The 20969-nt window shown below is 42.7% G+C and overlaps 1 protein-coding gene across 3 annotated transcripts in view; it reads right to left on the minus strand.

Annotated features, from left to right (window-relative positions):
• Positions 1-20969, minus strand: part of LOC146858231 (aldehyde oxidase-like) — a 623555-nt gene that overhangs the window by 231479 nt on the left and 371107 nt on the right. For all 3 annotated transcript variants that reach the window (XM_085649038.1, XM_085649037.1, XM_085649036.1), the window contains exon 15: positions 19009-19171. In XM_085649038.1, coding sequence (XP_085505164.1) covers positions 19009-19171 — 163 coding nt within the window. The remainder of the gene's footprint in view (positions 1-19008; positions 19172-20969) is intronic.

The raw sequence follows: 20969 nt of genomic DNA on the forward strand, positions 1-20969 counted from the left end.
ATGTTCCATAGGAGGTGTGGTCATAATTTCTTTGATGCTTTTTCTCCCGTTTTCAGCTCACTTTGTTTGAAGCTAATTCAGAAGGGAAACAGCGGTCACAGGAGAATCTTCTAATTACGCAGATAGGTAGAGGTTGAGGAAAATACTTTAGATTTCCCCTGCATTGTGAAGGGGCAATCCTGGAACAAAGCTATGTGGTCAGTTTAGTAGTCAACGTCTCCCTCCTCCAAATCATCCCAGGAGGATAGATGCCTAAATACATAAAAAAGTGTTCAGGAGTTAATGTGTCTGGCAGGAGATTGATTGAATCTGGAAAGGAGAGAAAACTGCGTTTGTGATCCAAGATAACAGCCTCATGTGTTAGTGTTAGAGAATTGTTTTGAACAAAACATAAACATGGTATTCCAGTTCTGTATTTGGCACCTCTGAGTTCTTCCCCCCGAATCCAGATATTATTATACCTGAAACTATTCTTGAGATCATCTACTTTATCCATAAACAGTTGGTGTTTGTTGACAGCTTCCGATACCCTATTAGTAAATTTATCTTTCTCATGTGCTTGTTCAACCGCCACTACTTCCATTAGTCATCTCACAACTTTCTACAGCAAGTGATGCAGGTCTAATTTCACAAAGTCCTATGACAGAGTAATAATGTCTTTTCCAAATTCAACCTAAAAACTTTGAATTTCTCCTCGTGCATACGGTGCCTGCTAGTTAAAGTCTTTTTTTGGGAACATGTCTTTGAATGATGGTGTTTTACCGCAGTTGCTCATAGTTTTTAATAATTAGGCCACAACTAAGTACAAGAGTAAGAAAGATAGGTTAGATGAACAAACCCAAGGTTTCTTAGCCCAGTTAATACATGCCTTATTAAATGGCAGAGGTTTACATGTAAAAGTGCTCCCTGAGATCATTTCTTTGTGGTTTTGTGATTGTCGTTCCCTTACATCAACTCACTGGCTGATCCCAGGGTAAATATTGTTATATATATATATATCAGAGTCCCACTGCTTTTCGAGTGTTCTTGCAGGAGGTCTAGCTCTGCAGCCAGTTGACTGCATGTGGGAGGCGGATTTGTAATTAAGTGGGAGAGCACTAGTTTCTCACCATGGAATGGGTGTTATTTGGTACATTCAAACATAAAAAAACACATGTGGCAACTAATTGGTTTCTTAACTTGGCCCTCCTTATAGCATGGAGTTCCATAGCCAAGAATTGGAAGGCACACAACCTCCCGACAATGAGTCACTGGTGTGCAGCAATGCTCAAGTGAAGCAAAGCTGAAGAGATAGCACTGAGGAGGGAAGAAGTCTGAGGGATGCATAACATCCCCACAGCCACTGTTTGGGATGGTCTACTGCACGAACTCCGGACATTCAAAAATTTCCTGGTAGATTTCCTCCTGTCCTGCCGGTCCCTCTCTTGGGTGGTCTACTGGTCTCCCTTCCACGGACCCGATTTCTATCCACCAGGATGGACCAACCTGTCTACTGTTGTGTGTGGTGGGGGGGAAACACACAGTTCAGCACACCATATACTATGCAATCATCCAGGAGTATTGTGGAGACTTGCATGTAATAGAGTTGGATAGATTGATGGCCTGATCCAGTGTAGCACGACTCTCATTGTTGTGATCTGAAGATTTACAATATTATTGTTCTCATGTTTAAAAATTGAGCCGGCTGCTCCTATTCCTCATACTGTGTATGCAAAAACATCTTCTGCATATGAATATTGTCATCTAATACAATATTGTAAGTTATGTATCGCAATGAAAACAAATAAAATTGGTTTAAAAAAAAGTGGGAGAGCACTGATCTTCACACAGGACTCTGGCACTGTTTCTAGGTTTAAGGAAACGTAGGAACGAGGTCCCTGCGCACAGCGCACAGCTATATGTATCTAAGGTTTCAATAAATTGTCATACACATTTACATCATTATATCATGAATTTAATGTAATGTACTCATATATTTTGCAATGATACATTCATTTGAAATAATTTTTTGATAACACAAATGTGGTAAACAATCAATGACTCAAAATATTATACACAGTTTCAAAAGTTCTTGCCAATGCTTATACATCAGCTAGAATATGTTTTTGCTTAAAGCATATTCAGTAATTCAATTCCAACAAGCCCAATGCATTTCGGGTTGTTACACCCTTCGTCAGGGGCAGATGCGATCTTCAGTTTAATATCAAACGTAGCCTCCTGCCGGAACATTAAAAAACATAAGAATGTGTTAAACTTATAACCTATGAAATATAGCGCGGATACACAACCTATTTCAGTATCTGTGTTAGCTCTCTCTGTACCAAATTAATGGTGCAATGTGACATGCTCTTTGAGAGACCTGAAAAAGTCTCATATGTTCCATAGACACCAGATTACAATTCCTCGTGACCCGATGACCGCATTACCATGCTCTGCTCTTAAAACAAAGTGTGCATCGGTGCCATGAGTGAATTAGTCAATCGTCTGCTCAAACTCCGTGGAGGTTAATTAATGTACTATTCCAACACTACCTGCCACAGCCAAAAAACCGCTTCCAGAAATTCAAAGAGGGTTTTCGATCTCACACCTGCTGTGTCTAAAGGCAACTGAAGTGTCTGCAAACAACGACAGCGTAGAGTAAGTGCCACTCCCATTGAAATTAAAAATCGGTGTCTCCATTACACACAACTCAACTCCAACTTACCCTCCTAGGAAGTTGGTTGAATATCACAAGGTGAAGCGTATACCAAGGGGCCTAAGGATAGCTTTAAAACCAATGTTATTTAAATACAACAAATCATTTATGACTCGCTGGTACGCCACCTTAAATAAATGTTCCGTGGACCTTATACTTCTAATAATAGAAGAACTTTCCACCATCTTGGGAGAATCAGCAACTGAGATTGCAACATTAAAACATGAGATTTCCAATCAGATGGAAACTGAAGACTGGACCAAAACCCTTAATGACATCAACACTAAACTTGGCGCACACGCTAAATAGGTGCATGATCGCAAATTATGGAAATTTAAGCGAGACACCATTGATTATAAGTTAAACGAGGTTTACTCATGGGAGGAGGCATATGCACAAAAAAAGTATTTTTAAAAAACGGGAATCACTTCTTCAGAAAAAAGCATAGCAACTGACCAGGATCTATCACTCCAGAGACCTCCTGCACCCGGAGAGAAAGATTTAACTCTAAGCACTTATTTAAGAGAAGGCCCTTCAACTAGCGGAAAACAATCTTTTTTAGAACAAGGCCAGACATCCAATCATCTGCCAGACAAAGGAGAAATCCAACGTGGCAATGGACAAGGAGGGGACAGAATAAAAAAAGCTGTCGAATCGGCCAGACCTCAATGCAATGTCAAGAAGACGACCAACTTGTCATGAACATTTCGAATAGGATGCTCAAAATTGAAGAGATTGCACTACTAAACAGAGGCATGTCTTATGTGCCCAAATATACTTCCCACACCTTAGAAACAGAAATTGCGTTCTTTAAATTGATGCGTAAACTTAGACTAAGGTGTTTTTTTCACTCCATCGCACAAGATCAAACTCCATCAGAACCTTATGATAGATTTCGACCAAAGAGTAACTTCATTGCACCATTCTCGCATAAAACACTGGACACCTTTGAATTGCTTGTTAAAAAAGACTTACAGGACATTAAATATTTGTTCCCTAAACACACTAACTTGACTACTCATGAGAAGAAAATTTTGAACTCACTGAGACAAGACACAAATGAAATTTTTCAAACAGCTGACAAGGAGGGGCAATTGTTGTAATGGATACAGTCTTCTACAACCAGAAAGTGGATGAGCATGTTAATGACATAGACACATACATTCAGTTACCATCAGATCCCACTGAAGAATATATGATGATTCTTTCACAAATACTGCAACGGGCTGAGGATATGGGATGGATCAATAAAACCACTAGACGCTTCTTAGAAATTGCCACCCCACAAATACCGCATTTGTACATGCTACCTAAGATGCATAAGGATCCTGTGCACCCTCCATTTTGCCCGATTGTGGCAGGATGCGGTTCTATACATGAATATATAGGCCGTTTTATTGATTTTTATTTGTAACCAATGGTTCAATCATGGTGCTCTTATGTAAAGGACACAACAGATTGCTTAAACAAATTAGAACTTATTAAGCACTGTTGTAATGAAGACACACAACTATGCACCATTGACGTGGTGGCGTTATACACTTCTATTCCCCACGTAGAAGGTTTGGAAACAGTTGAGTGGAGAATACTCAACACTCACCAAGATGACATGAATGGAGTTTTCATATTAGAATTATTGCAATTTTCATTGTACCATAGCTACTTCACGTGGAATGGAGAGTTCTTTTTACAAAGAACAGGCACTTCCAGGGGCCCCTTCGTATGCAAACACATACATGGCATATTTCGAAGACAAACATATTTTAAATAATGAATTTTGGCAAAGACATCTAATTGCTTATATACGATACATAGATGACATTCTAGTAATTTGGAAAGGCGATCGCGCAACATTGGAGGAAAGTATACTCAAATTTAATCAGTGCAACTCTCACATACAATTCACCCATAATATTGATGCAAACAAAATTCACTTTTTGAATATTGAAATACAGAAAACAGAATTTGGCCTATCAACTTCAGTATATAGAAAACCGACCGACAGGAACAATGTTCTCCATTTCAGCAGTTTTCACCCGATGTCATTAAAGAAACACTTACCCATCTCACAATTCATCCGTATTAAGAGGATTACATCAGACTCAATACTCAGTGACAAACTAATTCATGAACAAGCAGAAAGATACATCAGACGTGGGTACCCACCAAAAATTCTTGAATCAGCCAAAACATCGGTTCTTCACATGAAACGTGAAGATTTACTTCATCAAGCATCCAAATCACAGAATAAACGTGCGGGGTTTGTCTTAAAACACTCCCAACAAACAACAAAAATTTAAAAAGCCGTCATGAACAGATGGGAAATTCTCGAGCAAGAAACAGATTTTACAATGGTTTTCGTTGACAAACCTATTTTTGCCCACACAAGATGAAAAAATCTAAAAGAATTGTTAAAAACTCCTTCATCATCCACATCTGAAACACAAAGGCATGAGCAAGTGTTGGAACTGCGGACAATGTGGAAATGTAATCACCGGAGATATCTTCCATCATCCCCACACTGGCAAAAAAAATTGTCTAAAACATACATCAGACTGTAATACAGAAGGGGTTGTTTATGCAATCCAATGTCCTTGTGGGTTAACGTATGTGGGTAGAACAGCTCGCAAAATCCAAATAAGAATTATAGAACACAAAAGCATGATACGTACGAAAAACTGGAGTTCATGCTTAGCCGTTCACTGGATATATACACCACACACGATACCTCAATTAAGATTTACAATCTTAGAGAAACCCATGTTGCGCGCAGGCATTGAGAGTCACACGCAATTAGCTCAACGGAAAACTTTTTGAATACAGTACCTAGGGACTCTAATCTCGAAGGGTCTTAATGATCATTATGAAATGCTTTGCTTCTTGTAAATATGTTTCTGTATACTTGTTGGATTTATACATATTACCTTTGTACATCTGTGTTGGCTCTCACTGGCAATTGCAATCACAAATTCACATTTGAAAAGAGGATTATAATACACTGGATCACGTCCTTATATCACCACTACGACAACTCTTTCATTCCAATTGTTTGAATAGGATTTCTTGTAGGTTTGTTTATGTATTTCTCGACACTACTCAGTTTCACATTAAGTGTGCACAATATTTCACCCACAGTCTACCATGGTTTTAATAAAGTTGTTCATCCTTTGAAGTGGAACATTCACGTTCCAGCTTCCAAGGTAGCCACCATATTGATGACATTCAAAGTCATGTGACCCATTACGTTCATAAGTCAGACGCGGTAACGTTAAATCACTTAAAACACCAAACGACCACATCCAGCTTATCGCGGTGTGGAATTGCGCTCACCTCGTCTTCCTGCTACGCATCGCATTAATTCGATAGCGGAATTGGCCTGGAAAGTAAATTTCCTAGGCAGTATTATTCGGATATTTTGGATGTTGTAACACGTAAGCTAACGGGAGGAAAATAGATGTTGTCAACTGATAGATCGTGTTGTTTAATTTTTTAGATTGAATGTCTATACCCGTCATAGGAGGGTAAGTTGGAGTTGAGTTACGTGTTATGGAGACACCGATTTTTTAATTTCAATGGGAGTGGCACTTACTCTACGCTGTCGTTGTTTGCAGACACTTCAGTTGCCTTTAGACACAGCAGGTGTGATACTGAGAACCCTCTTTGAATTATTGGAAGCAGTTTTTTGGCTGTGGCAGGTAGTGTTGGAATAGTACATTACTTAACCTCCACGGAGTTTGAGCACACGCTTGACTAATTCACTTTGGTATTCACTCATGGCACCGATGCACACTTTGTTTTAAGAGCAGCACATGGTAATGCGGTTATCGGGTCACGAGGAATTGTAATCAGGTGTCTACGGAACATAAGGAGACTTTTTCGGGTCTCACAAAGAGCATGTCACATTGCACCATTAATTTGGTACAGAGAGAGCTGACACAGATACTGAAATAAGTTGTGTATCCACACTATATTTCATATGTTATAACACATTCTTATGTTTTATAATGTTCCGGCAGGAGGCTACGTTTGATATTAAACTGAAGATCGCATCTGCCCCTGACGAAGGGTGTAACAACCCGAAATGCATTGGGCTTGTTGGAATTGAAGTACTGAATATGCTTTAAGCAAAAACATTTTCTAGCTGATGTATAAGCATTGCGCAGAACTTTTGAAACTGTGTATGATATTTTGATTCATTGATTGTTTACCGCATTTGTGTTATCAAAAAATTATTTCAAATGAATGTATCATTGCAAAATATATGAGTACATTACATTCAATTCATGATTTAATGATGTAAATGTGTATGATGTTTTATTGAAACACTAGGGCAGAGGTCTTCAAACTTTTGTAGGTTGCGCCCCCCCAGTTGAATTTTTTAGATGTTGGCCCCCCCCACCACCTGACAGAAATGTCTGTAAACTGGTACACCACATAATCGTCTGCCACGCGCATATCCTGGGCCATATCCGGTAAAAATGTTCAACACAATAAGAGTGTTTAGTGAACTGCAGGTTTGTGAATCTGTGTGGAGGAATGACAGAGGCTTATTACACAGCTCAAAACACAATTTTCCAAGATAAAATGTGCGCAAATTCTTTTTACTAGGATGCTTTGTTTTATACAGGACATAGATTAATAATAACACCACCAACATAAATGTGACGGGTGTGACGGTTTTTATCCACATAGACTGTCAATCTCTGGATGGATTTTTGCCACTGCCATCCTCAGGTTGTGCTCCACATCCAGTCTTGAACAGTACTTAGTCTTTAATACTGCAAGTGCTGAGAACCCAATCTCACATAAATAGGACGAGCTGAAAGGGAAGAGAGTTTTGATAGCAATTTCTCTCAAAGCTGAATACTCTGCAGACATTTTCAGCCAAAACAGTGACTGTAAGGGAGACCGTGTTATCAGATTTTTCGAGCACTCTCTAGCTCAGAGTTGGTACACGAGAAACAATTCTTCTCTAGAAACCATTAACAAATGTTTTAGACAGCATTATAATGGGATAATTGCCCACCAACCAGTTATAGATCGGAAGAGAAAGGTGAAAGTCCACAGAGAGGGTGCTGAAAGAACACCTAATTCTTAGTGGTACGATAAGTTGCATACCTGAAGCAGTGGGGGTTTAGGACACGTCGGGCTTATGTTTAAAAAAAATAGAACTGATAATAAATTAATGTTGACTATTTTACTTCAGAGCAATATCGTCTGACAGGCTTTGTGGTGGCAGGGACATGTTAAGGAGTTTGAGTGCCTTGTGTCAGTACTATTTTGGGGGCCCCTGTTCAGAACAGCTTGGAGATTAAATGATTCACTTTCAGCTCTGCCATACCCTCTTTAGCCAGGCTACTAACGGTGCACAAGCGCTATGGCCGAAATTCTAAAAGTTTTCGAGGAAGAAGGGGACCCCTGGAAATGATTAATAGGCAGATGGTGCAGAGGAATATTAAGAAACAAGCTATAGAGAGACTACCAACTGCCTAAAAGCGTTGTCACTAACTAGACCCCTACAAGTTGGAACTGGTCTTTTCTCGAACCGCTTGGGTAAGAGTAATCTGATACATCTACAGATCCTTCTCCCCTGCCCCCCCCCCCTTTTTAGGGCATGCCCCTCATTTCCTTATTTTTTCTCCTTCTCTAGATATTTTGTTTATTGAGCCGAACGCGGCCCAGAAATTTGCTGCTTAAAGTTATAAATGGACATTTATATACCCTCAAGGTATTTATATTCCTTGGTTGGCTTTTCTTTTCTTTTATCTCTCTCTTTATACTATATATGTCACGGGTGAGGTGTTTTTATTTATTTATCTATTGAGATCTTGGTTTGTATTTCTACTTAACGTCCTTCTGGTGTTTTTTGGTGCACTTTACTCCTTCCTTTTGAAACTTTATGAATAGTTATCCTCTCCTTTGAATAAGTATTTTTTAACTTCTCCATGGCTGACATAGGCTCTATTCTTTTTTTTTTTTTTTTAAAAAACCTTTATTCGTGCATCTTAAAAGAACAAATACGGGCCTACAACCGTCAGGCCGGCCACGATACAGTAAAGCACTGATACCCACATTACAGCCCCCGTGCATCAACGGTCAGGATTAACAACAGGTTATGAGTCACATACTGGAGATATCTTTGAAACCCGGGGAAGGAGAGGTGAAGGTTAATTTTAAGTTTTTTGATAATTTTATCAGAGAAAAAAAGTCAATGAAGGATAAGAGCAAAGTAGATTCGAGTCCGCAAGATAGCTTCACCACACGGGCGAGCAGCAACATCAGTAAGAACAACAATGGGAGTAAAATCTCAATCAGTGAGGCGGTGCAGAGATATATCAGGATAGTCACATGAGCAAGTACGCGCCCCTCCAGAGCCGCTCCCACTCGATCCACCCCACACCCGGACCCCGAATCGAAGAAAGTAGAGCACAGAGACATAAAAGAAGAAAGGCCCATAGAACTAATTGAGAACAGAGTATTACCCCCCCACCCTACACCAATGCGGAGGCTACGGCCTACCCCCCCCCCAGCATAGTGCCTGTCGCCCAATGAACCCGAAATATAGAGAAGAGAGAAAGTAGGAACAGAGTGAAGAAGGGAAGAAAACAGAAAAGAAGGTGGGGAGGAGCCCACTGGACACCAGAGCGCCCCGAACCATCAGCCAGTTATGGCCCCCACACACTGAGAGCCCTCTACGCCAAAAAACGGCATGCAAAGATACCATGGCACCACAGTTTAAGCAAGGGATACAAGTCGCGACGAGTGCGCGCAAAACATACATACAGTCCCAGTCCCAGGCCAGCCCGTCCATAAACCATAGCGATAGAAGTCAGTCTAGCCCTGGCCCGATCGCGGGCTTGGGATTAAACCAGCTCCTGCGTGAAGGCCCCGTGTCCCGAGCAGACAAAGACAAGATGGCCGCTTGTGAGAGGATGGTGAAGTAGGATCACGAAATGGCCGCCGACCATCGATTGAGGTCCCTCGTTGCACCACATAAAATCCAAACCTGGCAAGTAAGGTACAGGAGTTCCACAAAAAGGCAGCAGTGGGCCACCGCGGACGGTCCCTCGAAGCCGTTAGGTATCGCTCAGCAGGATAGCCTCGCGGACGCGGTGAGGCAGGGAACAATGAAGCAGGCAGCCATGACCAGGGGGACAAAGTATCCGCAGTTGAGGTGGAGAGCGGTGGACCCTGGGCGCCGGGAGCGCTAGATGAAGGCACCAGTGTAGCACAATCATACACCGCCGCTGCGTCCCCGCAAGAGGACAAGAGCACCGGAGGACCCACGCCCTGTGGATGACAAACAGTGCGCTCACGGCCCGCAGCCGACAGTATGGGGTCAAACCTCTCACTCAGCGCCTGCAGGCCAGCGCACATCTGTAGTTGAAAGTCCCGCAGGACAGCCAGAACGGAGCCGCATGTCAGCGGAAGCTGGGCCCCAACATCGGCAGCAATCCGGGACGGCACTGTGGAGCTGGTGTCCGGAAGAGGGAGGGCGAAGTGGGCAGCGGGCGAGACCGGAGTATCACCCCCCAGCCGCGAGCAGGCACTCAACGCCATGTTTTGCCGCTATACGGTGCAATGGCCAGGGGGGGGGGGGTCGTGGCAAGGGGTCAATTCCCCTCAGGTCTACGCCGCAACAGGAAAGGCCGACAGTCGCTTATCTTCTCGCCGGTCCCCCTCGCCGCTGGCTAGGCAATAGGCAAAGGGGGCAGCAGCCCCCCACAGCTCGGTCCTCAGAGCGGGGCAGGAGACTCACCGCACCGGGGCCCACCCCACAGCTCCAGCCCGTCAGGCACAGGGTGCAGAAGGTGTCCGGCCGTCTCTCCCCGGGCTCATCCGGCAACGATCCATGGTGCGAGGCGAGATCGGGACCGCGGGGCTCAGGTTAGCGCTAGCTGGTCCGGTAACTGCGGAGCTTCCAGGAGGCCGGCAAAGGCCGTAAGGGCGCAGGGTTTCAGTGCCGAGGACAAAAGCACCCAGAACTCGGGCGTCCGGGCGGGTTGAGACTCCGGGAAAGCAGCAGCGCGGTCAGCGCGTCTTCGCACACGGTGCACCTCGAGAATCGGCGAGGATGGGCATCAGGATAGTAGTCCGAGGCCACGGACCGACGGAGCCGGGCGCTCAAGCGTCTGCTCCGGTCGCCATCTTGGCTCCTCCCCCATAGGCTCTATTCTTAAAAAATATCTTGACCTTATTAATAATCCCTTACAGGTTCCTCTATATAGTTGTAAATATTATTCTAAAGGATGTATAAAGTATATGTTGACTAAGTTGTGGTTTTCTTACACTTTATTCCCATTAGGTGTATTTGGTGGTCCCACATTACTTACTCATCTATTGCCCTGATGAAGGTGTAGCCCCCTTGGGCTTGACACCGAAACGTGCGTTGGCGTTGATTTCCTCGTGTTTGTTTGGACTCTCCCTCCATCAACCCCTGGGAGGAAAACACGAGACCCTATGATATTTTATCTTCCCTGTTTGTTGATCTCCTGCTCGATATCTTGTTTTTAAGCACTGTGGGGCAGATTTATGAGCCCCTTGCGCCTCATTTACGCCGCCGTTGCGTCACTTTTGTGACGCAGCGGCAGCGCAAATCCTGCACCATGCTGCGGGGTATTTACAACGTGACGCATCTGGCAGATGCATCACGTTGTAAAGCCCTGCACCACATGTAGGCGTTTTGGAGCAGGGGGTGGGCGTTCCGGCGCAGGAACGCCTCCTAAAAGTGGCTGAGTGAAACCTACAAGATTTCACTCAGTCACTTTTAAGGCCATGCTGTGTCAAAACTCTGCGCCTGCTTGAAGCAGGCGTAAGGATTGACGCAGCATGTAAGGGATAGGGCACCCCCGAGCCTTGCTGGAGCTGCGTTGCGCTTGCGACGCAACTCCAGCAATGCGCCGCCTTTCTGACAGGAGATGCGTCACGCATCTGCCCATCCGAGTGCCACGGTGCACCGCATTGTAAATGCGGCGCATCAATGGTGGCGCACGGGTGGGCAGATGCGTCGCAACTCTTCTGGCGCAACTCTGCTGATTAGCAGAGATGCGCCAGACGTCATAAATCTGCCACTGTGTATGTTTATGTACTGTATTGGATGAGTGATTGTGAATTAGGATGGTGTGTTTGAATTATGAATGAATGTTGATGTGATTGATTGTTCTAATTGCTTTATGTGGGACCCATATATATGTTTTGTATTGCGCATCCATTTAGCCTTTATGTGAATTTTTGATATAAATTGATTCAATATCTGAATTATCACAATAAAATTAATCTAATTTTGCAAACAATTTCTCACTTGTAGCTATGCCTTGATTTTGCCTTAGTGTCAGCCCTGGCTTTATGTTCATATCCTTTGGAGCCTAGTTAGGCCCATTTGTATTTCTTTTTTTAGGCATGTGGTCGAAATTCTAAGTGTTTACATCTAATATTCAGAGATAGGGATGTGTGCTTTCACTGTTGTAACAAAGCAGCAGCCCACTAATTTTACAACAAATAATATCTGGGATAGCCTCCAATTTCTCATATGTGAGGACCTGTTTTGATCTGAAATAAACTTTTTTATGGTTGTTGCATGAAACAAAAACATTTCTCTGCAAATAGTAATAGACTCTCTCACATCAATCACGTTAAAAATAACTAAAACAAAACAGTATTTACAAGAATCTGTTTAGGAATTATTCCAGGCCATCAGGGCAAAAACAGAGCTGCCTCTATCAAGGAACCCCCTGAAAGACTGGATTGCAGTGCATGTAAATTTGTCCTTTTGTAACTTAGGATGAAAACCTTGATGGGGCACGACATGCCCATACTTGTGTATAGGGGTGCAACTAGACCCGAACTTCGGGGGAGGGGGAGCTAACACTCCCATCCAGGGCTGGCCCTATCACTGGTCGCACACAGTGCAACGTCTGTTTTGGCGCCCCTCCCTCATTTCCTCCTTCTCCATGAATTTCCTCACTACCGCTCATCAACAATGCACCCCATCTCGCTATAGCACCTTTCTGGCAAACATTTCATTTTTTTATAGCGCTACTCATAGTTTACCCACACTCAGTTCTTTAATCTGGATGGTACATGTTCTTTGTAGCAGGCACATTAAATCTCTGCACTGTGTGGGTGGCATGAGTACCCATGTGAGTGCAGGGTGAGCCATGCAACAGTGTGAGAGTGTGAGAGTAGGGTAAGAGGAGCGAGTGCAGGGTGAGTGAGGTGACCAAATTAATTTGGGTGTGGATGTAAGTGCAGAGTGGGACAAATGAATGTATGGTTAGTGATGGTCTTATTTGAGTGAGTTTGCACATTGAGCAGTAAGGGGGACATGTGAGTGAAGTGTTGCATGAATGCAGGGTGAGTAGTGTGCTTGTGTGACTGCAGGGTGAGGTACAGGGTGAACAGCACAAGTGCATTGTGAGTACAGAGTGATTACTGAGTTCAGGGTGAGGAGTGATCAGTGTGAGTGCATGTTGATCAGTGTGAGTGTATTGAGTGCAGGGTGAGCATGAAAGTGAAGGGCGAGAATGAGGACTGAGTTTTCTGAATGCAGGGTGCATTCCCAGACACTTGAAGTAACTCAGCAGGTTATTGACGGCAGCGTAGGGTTTCAGATATGTTGAACTATTGCTATTATGGCATTACCAGGTATCAGGGTGGTGGAAATAAATGTGCTGATCTTGCAACAAACTTTCAGTTTTATGATTAGAGTTGCCAGCTCATTATTTTGATGTCCCATGCAGTACAAAAAATAAACAGTCACCTAAAGCTGTATTGTCAGCACTTGTCTGGGCATACTTTGAACAGCAAATATAAATAGTAGCACATTTAATTGTGTTCTATAGCTGCCAGAAAAGTCACATTTCAAATGTATATATACTTATTTATTTATATGCATATTTAGTGTCAAGCCCAGCAATTTGCAGGCTGTTTAAAAAACACATGACTGGCTGTCATTTTTCTGTTGGTAACTTGAAGCCCTGTGGGCGTTTTGGTGCCTGCCTGGGTAAATTTAAAATAAACTTTGTCTCCTTGCTGCTAAGAGGTAACCCTCCCAGGACAGGGTTAGGATGTCTCCTCTCCTAAAACTGAAAGAAAGGAACAGACAGTCATTCAGCTGCAGTGGGAGGCAAGAAGTCTCCTCCGATATGAAATCCAAGGTGAAGGATTTGCTTTTGGTTTTAGCAGAGGAGACACTGCCTCCCACTGCAGCCCAAGTATTTCAGCGCTACTAATTAACCCCCTCCTGGGAAGGTTAACTGTTAGCTCTTTACAGGACAAAAGCGCAAGTTGTGCCTCATCTATTTCCCCTCCCTCCCCCGCCAACCCTCTGTTACCGGAGCTCGCCAATAAAGAATTCCCATTTGAAATGGGTGAAGACTTGCGAGGCCTCGGGACAGTAAAGGTCCAACAAAGGTAAAATCTTAGCTGGAGTGCGAGCCCCGCCAGAGATGGTGTTGCATCCCCCTGGGGGGGGCACGCTCTACAGATTGAAGAACTCTGCCTTAGGGACATATAGCTGTGCGCTGTGCTCAGGGACCTCGTTCCTACGTTTCCTTACACCTCATTGGTACCCTTAGGGCCGCAGCACGCATTGACAAAACATGTTATAGAACTATCATTAGTAAAAATCACACACACTCGGAGTGCAGGTTGAAACCCATTTTTCTTATACTGTTTCCAGGTTTGCCTCCAGCTCCACCTGTGTGAGGAGGCCAGCCTCCACTGGGACAAAGGTAGCACGATGCCCCCTGACTCATAGGATCCACCTGCACAGGCTAGAGAGACACTACAATGGTCTGCCTTTTTTTGCGCACTCTCTCTGCCCCAGCGAGAGAAATGGGCCCACACCTCGTCTAGTGTGCAATGACTAACATCTTGCATGTGTGCCACAGCCGGCAGGGCAGTGTTAGTCAGGTCATGCTGTTCCTCAGTTTAATCACTTCACAGCATGAGAACCTGGCTTAACATTCCACCACTCTTGAAGACCACAGTGATAAATTTGTGGAGCAAAGGTGATGAGGATACTCAAGGAAAGTGGTCGCCATGGGGAACCACATCAAGAGCCAAGCCCCCATAATTGCACAATTTAATACTGTAATTCATTTCAAACAAAAAGAAATATAATCGTTAATTTGTAATTGGTTCTGCTGACTAACATTTATATATGTATAAATTCCTTCTGAATCTAAAACATATATCTATATATATCCACCAAGAGGTTCCTCCGCAACAGAGAAACATATATATATATATGTTAGTAAGCAGAACCAATTACAAATTAACGATTATATTTTATATATATATATGTTAGTAAGCAGAATCAATTACAAAGTAACGATTATATATATACCCATGTTTGCAGTCTCCAAAAAATCCGTGTCCACGGAAAGCAGAAACCACGCAGATCCAAAGTCAGGCACAATAGTTGTTAGTTTATTTTAAAGCCGAGTCTTCACAAATATCTGACGCGTTTCGGGCATCCGCCCTTGCTCATATATATATTCACTTAAAAAACCATAGGTTTCACACACGTTATAGTTAGGAATTAGCATTTTAAAAACCTTGCAAATTCACTGAAAAAACAATAGGTTTCACACATGTTATAGTTAGCTGGACATTTCACTCGTAAAAAACCATTGAAATTATCCCGTTATAGTAAGTTCAGCTAAATATAACTTGCGCGACCGCAATCCACTGCTGATGATGTCACATATTACATCACTCATGACATGGTCAGTGACATCACTCATGACATCACTGATGACATCTCAAATGACATCACTGATGACATCACTGATGACATCATCCAGTGAATATGTGTCTTTCTGAAAAATAAATATTTTTTATATATGTATATCTAAAGGTTAATGGAAGAATAAATGGGCAAATAAGTGTCTAAATGGATGGTTTTCTTTGTAAAATTAATTGTATAACTGACTTATTAACAGTATCTTAGTGAATACAGTGATGTAATATGTGACATCATCAGCAGTAGATTGCGGTCGCGTGAGTTATATTTAGCTGAACTAACTATAACGGGGGAATTTCAATGGTTTTTTACGAGTGAAATGTCCAGCTAACTGTAACATGTGTGAAACCTATGGTTTTTTCAGTGAATTTGCAAGGTTTTTAAAATGCTAATTCCTAACTATAACGTGTGTGAAACCTATGGTTTTTTAAGTGAATTTGCAAGGTTTTTTAAATGCTAATTTCTAACTATAACATGTGTGAAACCTATGGTTTTTTTAGTGAATTTGTAAGGTTTTTTAAATGCTAATTTATGTATGTATTATTATATTTTTTATATATTTATTTTACAGTAAACTACCTATGTATATAGTTATAGATTGACTGTATCCTGTAATATGGAATGGCTTGTTTAAAATGTTTTTTTTTAACGGGTTTTCACCGTTCGCGCTCCCCGCGATTTTTTGAAAAAAAAATACAATGTTTTTTTCACCCTTCGGGGCCTTCAGGGACCCCCTGACAAAGGCTAGGGGGTCAGGAACTCTCTACCCTGCCCCCTTTTCACGTTCTCCACCTTTGTTTTTCACTGCCACACACAAAATGGCGTCTGACACTTCCTGATTTCGACAGATTCGAATGTTGACTGACATCTAACCACCAATCAGAATTACGCTCGCGCACGGCACCGTGCGCGCATATAGATATTTATGTACTTTTAACTGCAATTTTCTCAGGAACTACTGAACAGATTGACACCATATATTCAAAAGGCACATCCCTGACCTGAGGACTACCTCTTTGCCAAATTTCAAGTAATTCTGTTCAGCCGTTCGGGCTGTACCTTCGTCTAAAGGTCCTATGGGAAAATGCATGGGGAAAACGCGTTTTGGAACCCCCTTTTTTCTCAGCCCCCGCTTGACGAATCACCCCGAGACTTTCAGGGTAGGAGCTGAGCGGAGCGCCCCATTAGCCTAATAGATGAAAGTACCAGTTCAATTTCAGTTTTTTCTAAAATATATGTATTGTTTTTGAGTAAACAAGGCAACCAACAGTAACATATCAAACAGGTATTGAATAACTTAAAACCACACTACCATCTAGTCATCTGTCTCATAAACAACCTAGAAAGTTTTTCTGGAGCTATCACAGACAACACATACCATTGCACATCCATAATCTGGGACATATGTCAGTCTTGTTACATTTTTTCCACTCCGTCAGGTCCTCAAATACCTTGGGAACAATTCTATTCCGCCTCATTTGTATTTCTTCAGCTACATGACATTTAGGCAAATCTTTTATCCAGTCATTCAGTTTCACACCTGTATCAGATAGCCAATGTATAGCCAGTCTGTTTAGCTAACATGATGACGTGTGTAGTCTTTGTTTTTAAGTTTGCTACATGCTGAAAGGCGATACACCTAATAAATGGGCCTCTGGTCAAATTATAATGTAGTAGTAACAATATTCTTGGATCTTTCTACTCCTGTTTCCATTCGGCAAATACCATATGGCATGTTCAGTTTAAGTGCAGAAACGGCTAGGGCGCTAGGGCGCTCGACCTCGGACCTGGGGAACTGTGTTTGAGTCTCGATAATGACGCTGAACATCCTGTGATTCTGGGAAACTCACTTAATCTCCCCGTGCCTAACAAAAAATGAATGTGTGCTCATGCAACGTAACTGGTGCTATGTAAAGCGCTCTGATACCTGATTGGATTCGGGTCAAGTTCGTGTTATATAGAACTCTGCAAAAAAAAAAAAGAAAGGTTGCACTATCAGATATACATTTAGAGCCCGGTAGGCCTTTAACAGGGTTTAAGTTAGAAAACACAGCCAGAGTAACGTAGGTTCTGTGAAGTCTATTGAAATGAATCAGTAAGAAACTGCCAATGGCATTACTAATCACTTCTAGCGTTTTCTCCCAATGTTTGTCCGAAAAGGGTTTTCCACAATCCATTCCCCTTATTTTACTTCTAATTCCGTATAGGCAAAACTAATGTCTAATAGTCATTTCATTATTTGCAGTTGGAAACATTCTGCAGTTTGGTTTCCTTAGGAAACTAGTTCTGGTTCATCAGCATTTTCCCAAAACTTGGTCTTAGTGAAATTAACAACAAACAATTCAAGCTTTGCATGGGGTAGTACAGTGCCGAGGGCAAAGTATAGGGTAATGGCCATTTAAGCCATTGGTTTATTTAGCCTATTATACAGAAAAATATGCTATTATACAAGTTTCCTTGAAAGGAAACTAAGATTTTGTAATTTACATGTGTTTTGCAGTGTAAATGGTTGCGCAACAATAATCTATTATTTACAAGTAGAAGTTTTTCATCTCCAGAACTAGTATTTTGATGAAGTACTTGAAGTTGCTATGGAGAGACAAAGGTATTTCGAGATTCATGTAGTAGAGAAGTGTCTGAGTCTAATCTGTATTTATCATCTGTGATGAGGTTTAGAGGATCTGAGAACGACATTCAAAAATGGCCAAGATAATCCAAATAAGACTCCGGTAAGAATGGATACCACCAATCATACACAACATTTGTCCTGCTTCTCACCACAACCTTGTCACATTATTTAGCCACTATGATTTTGTTCAATCTGATGACCACAAGATTTTTCATCACTTTGATGGTTTTGGTGCCTCATCTGATATCTAAGTCAGTGCTTAATTTGTAAAAGAATAAGAGCCACGACTCTCGTCAGGAGGTCATAGCAGCTTGCACCACACATTTCCCCTGCCATGCTGCTATGAAAGTAACAACAATACTACAACCCATCACACTCCAACAAGTGTAACAATTCAGATAATTTCAGGTCCCACAAAGATAAAAGAATGGCTTGGCCGGCAGGTAATAGTGATTTTAAAGCATATTGCATTAATAATTAGCTGTTGTTGTTGTAGTCTCTAAATTAGCCAGACAGCACCACCTTGCGGCACAAGCGCTGGTGCTGACAATTTAGTGCAGGTGACGAATACCAGAAAACACCGGCTCAAATTAAGCACTGATCCGACTACAGCTCCACATGATGCTTGTGCCTTGTGGCATGACTTTCTGGTTAGTTGCAGTGAGTCAAAGCTGGACCTTCATAGACCAACTTGTCCTCTGATTTTAAATTATTTCTCCTTAATCGACATGAAAACTATGATGCCATGTCCACCCACCAACCCAACCTCAGATTTTCAAAACTGCAAAAAGGGATGCATTACCTAGACGCTCCTCTAGCTTATCGTACAAATGCATTTAAAAGCACCGTTACAGGGGCTGATCTATGGGGGCTCCTACACCTCACATCCATTTCAATGAATGAAATAAGGAAGGGAACATATGGACACTAATTTACCTTCTGCTTTATGTCATGTGCTACTTGCAAGAAGAATCGAAAGAGGAAGCTGACAGTGAGGGTCCTCTTGTACTCCACCATTCCTCCAGGTGCAGAGCCGGGCAAGGAGACTTCCTCCAATATGCTCCTGCAAGCTTCATTCAGCATCTCCTCATTCCAGTGTCTAGAAAAAATATTGAATGATATGTCAGCATTGGTGTATTCCTTGTTGACTCGGAAGTAAACATTCAGCTGTGGTCAAAGATGTCAGATACAGAGAGCTCAAGAGGAAAATCCAGTGTCTCTGTTCATTTGACTTATAGTGGATTTTATGTACAAAAAATAAAGGTGAACAAATATGTGCCGCAAACATTCCTGGGGATGAAAGAGACTTTTCGATTATTTTTTTAAATGTATTTACTCCTGATATTCAAACACTTTTTTTATAAATACATTTCAGAGCTCTTAAACCACTTAGCCCATTTTAGTCTGCATAAGAGAACAAGCATTAAAAATGCAATAGGTCTTGCCTTTCATTAAGTTAAAGCCATTTGCTTTGCTATACAATACCATTAGCAAAGCAAATGGCTTTAACTTAATCAAAGGGGAGACCTATTTCATTTTCAATGCTTGTTATCAATATGAGTGCCCCCTTGATCTTATCTTCCGTGTCCCCTCTGACGTGTTTCGGAACCTTGATTTAATTCCAAAGTATGTTCTTGGCAAATGACTGGGGAAAGCTCGTTGTGCTCACGTCTCGCACACTTCATCCTCACAGAAAATGGGATACATGCTAGTTAAAGGAGGCCAAGGGCACTCACATGTCCCGCAGTCAGATAGTGCAAGCTGAACTCAAAGTATGGGAACAGTGCAGTACTGTGCCTGATGGTCTAAGATACACAACAGCTGAATGTTGGCGAGCTCTTTCTGCAACCGGAAACTATGCTATCACATGCACACTGCTTCAGTGCTGAATCTGGTGTCTGTCTTAACCTGTCTAGCAAGGCAGCATCATGCACAGAGTTACTTGAGAGACTTACTGCGCAATCCACCAATCCAATGGCATCAATGCCAGTTGCACAGATCTTGGTAGTCATGGTGTGGACCTCTCCTTAACACAGGCAGTTGCTTTGCGCATCGGTTTAGTTTTGGGCCGTGCGTCTTCGGGAACATGCACCCCAACTTGCTCCGTGCCTGTTGAGCAACGAAACCGATTACCGGAAGGCCCAGCGGGACCAGGCCTGACGGAACCAGCCATGATGAAGCTCGTACATCAAGGGCGGCGTCGCCTCCACGGTAATTGCGTGATGTGGCTCCTGAGGGCGCCTATGCGGAATGTTCACCTTGTCGCGGAAGATGATGGATCGTCCGGGCCTGTGTGATGTTTATATTCACGGGCAGACATATTTAAAGAGCCCCGGGATGATGCATGACTCTGCAGCGAACAGCTTCATCGAGAGGAGACATTATTTACACTGAGAGGGGTCCCATGCTGCGGGACGTGAATGGCTCTTTACAGGGCAGGCGCAGACTGCAATTTGCATGGTATTTGGATGGGCCTAACAAACAAAACAAAAAAAAATTGGTTACCGACTTAAACAAGCACAACCCAGGCGGCCCGCGCTCACAATGACAAAGAAGGAGTGCGTCCCAGCTAATGAAGGAGACCATGTAACGCCGCAAGGGAGAGATCCAATCCCAGTGGGCGGGGCCAAAAGTGGACAGGGCGGTAACAAGGAGGGACTAATAAGCCTCCTTTTCAATCCTAAGCCAGCATTTAGCATGGAGGATGACGCCAGCGAATTAAAAAGATGGGCGGGGCTTCAAGTCCGCCTCTGAAAACTTCAGAATCCTTATTGATTCCAAGAAGCCCTCACATGGCGAGAGCAGCGCATGCGGACTGCTAAAGCCGGGCGAGATCTAAAAAAGAGCTCTTGCATCAAAAGATTAGTAGGAGCGATCACAGGTACCTTTGAGTGCTC

This window comes from Triturus cristatus, chromosome 3_2 (assembly GCF_964204655.1).
Source record: "Triturus cristatus chromosome 3_2, aTriCri1.1, whole genome shotgun sequence".
In the NCBI taxonomy this organism is placed as follows: domain Eukaryota; kingdom Metazoa; phylum Chordata; class Amphibia; order Caudata; family Salamandridae; genus Triturus; species Triturus cristatus.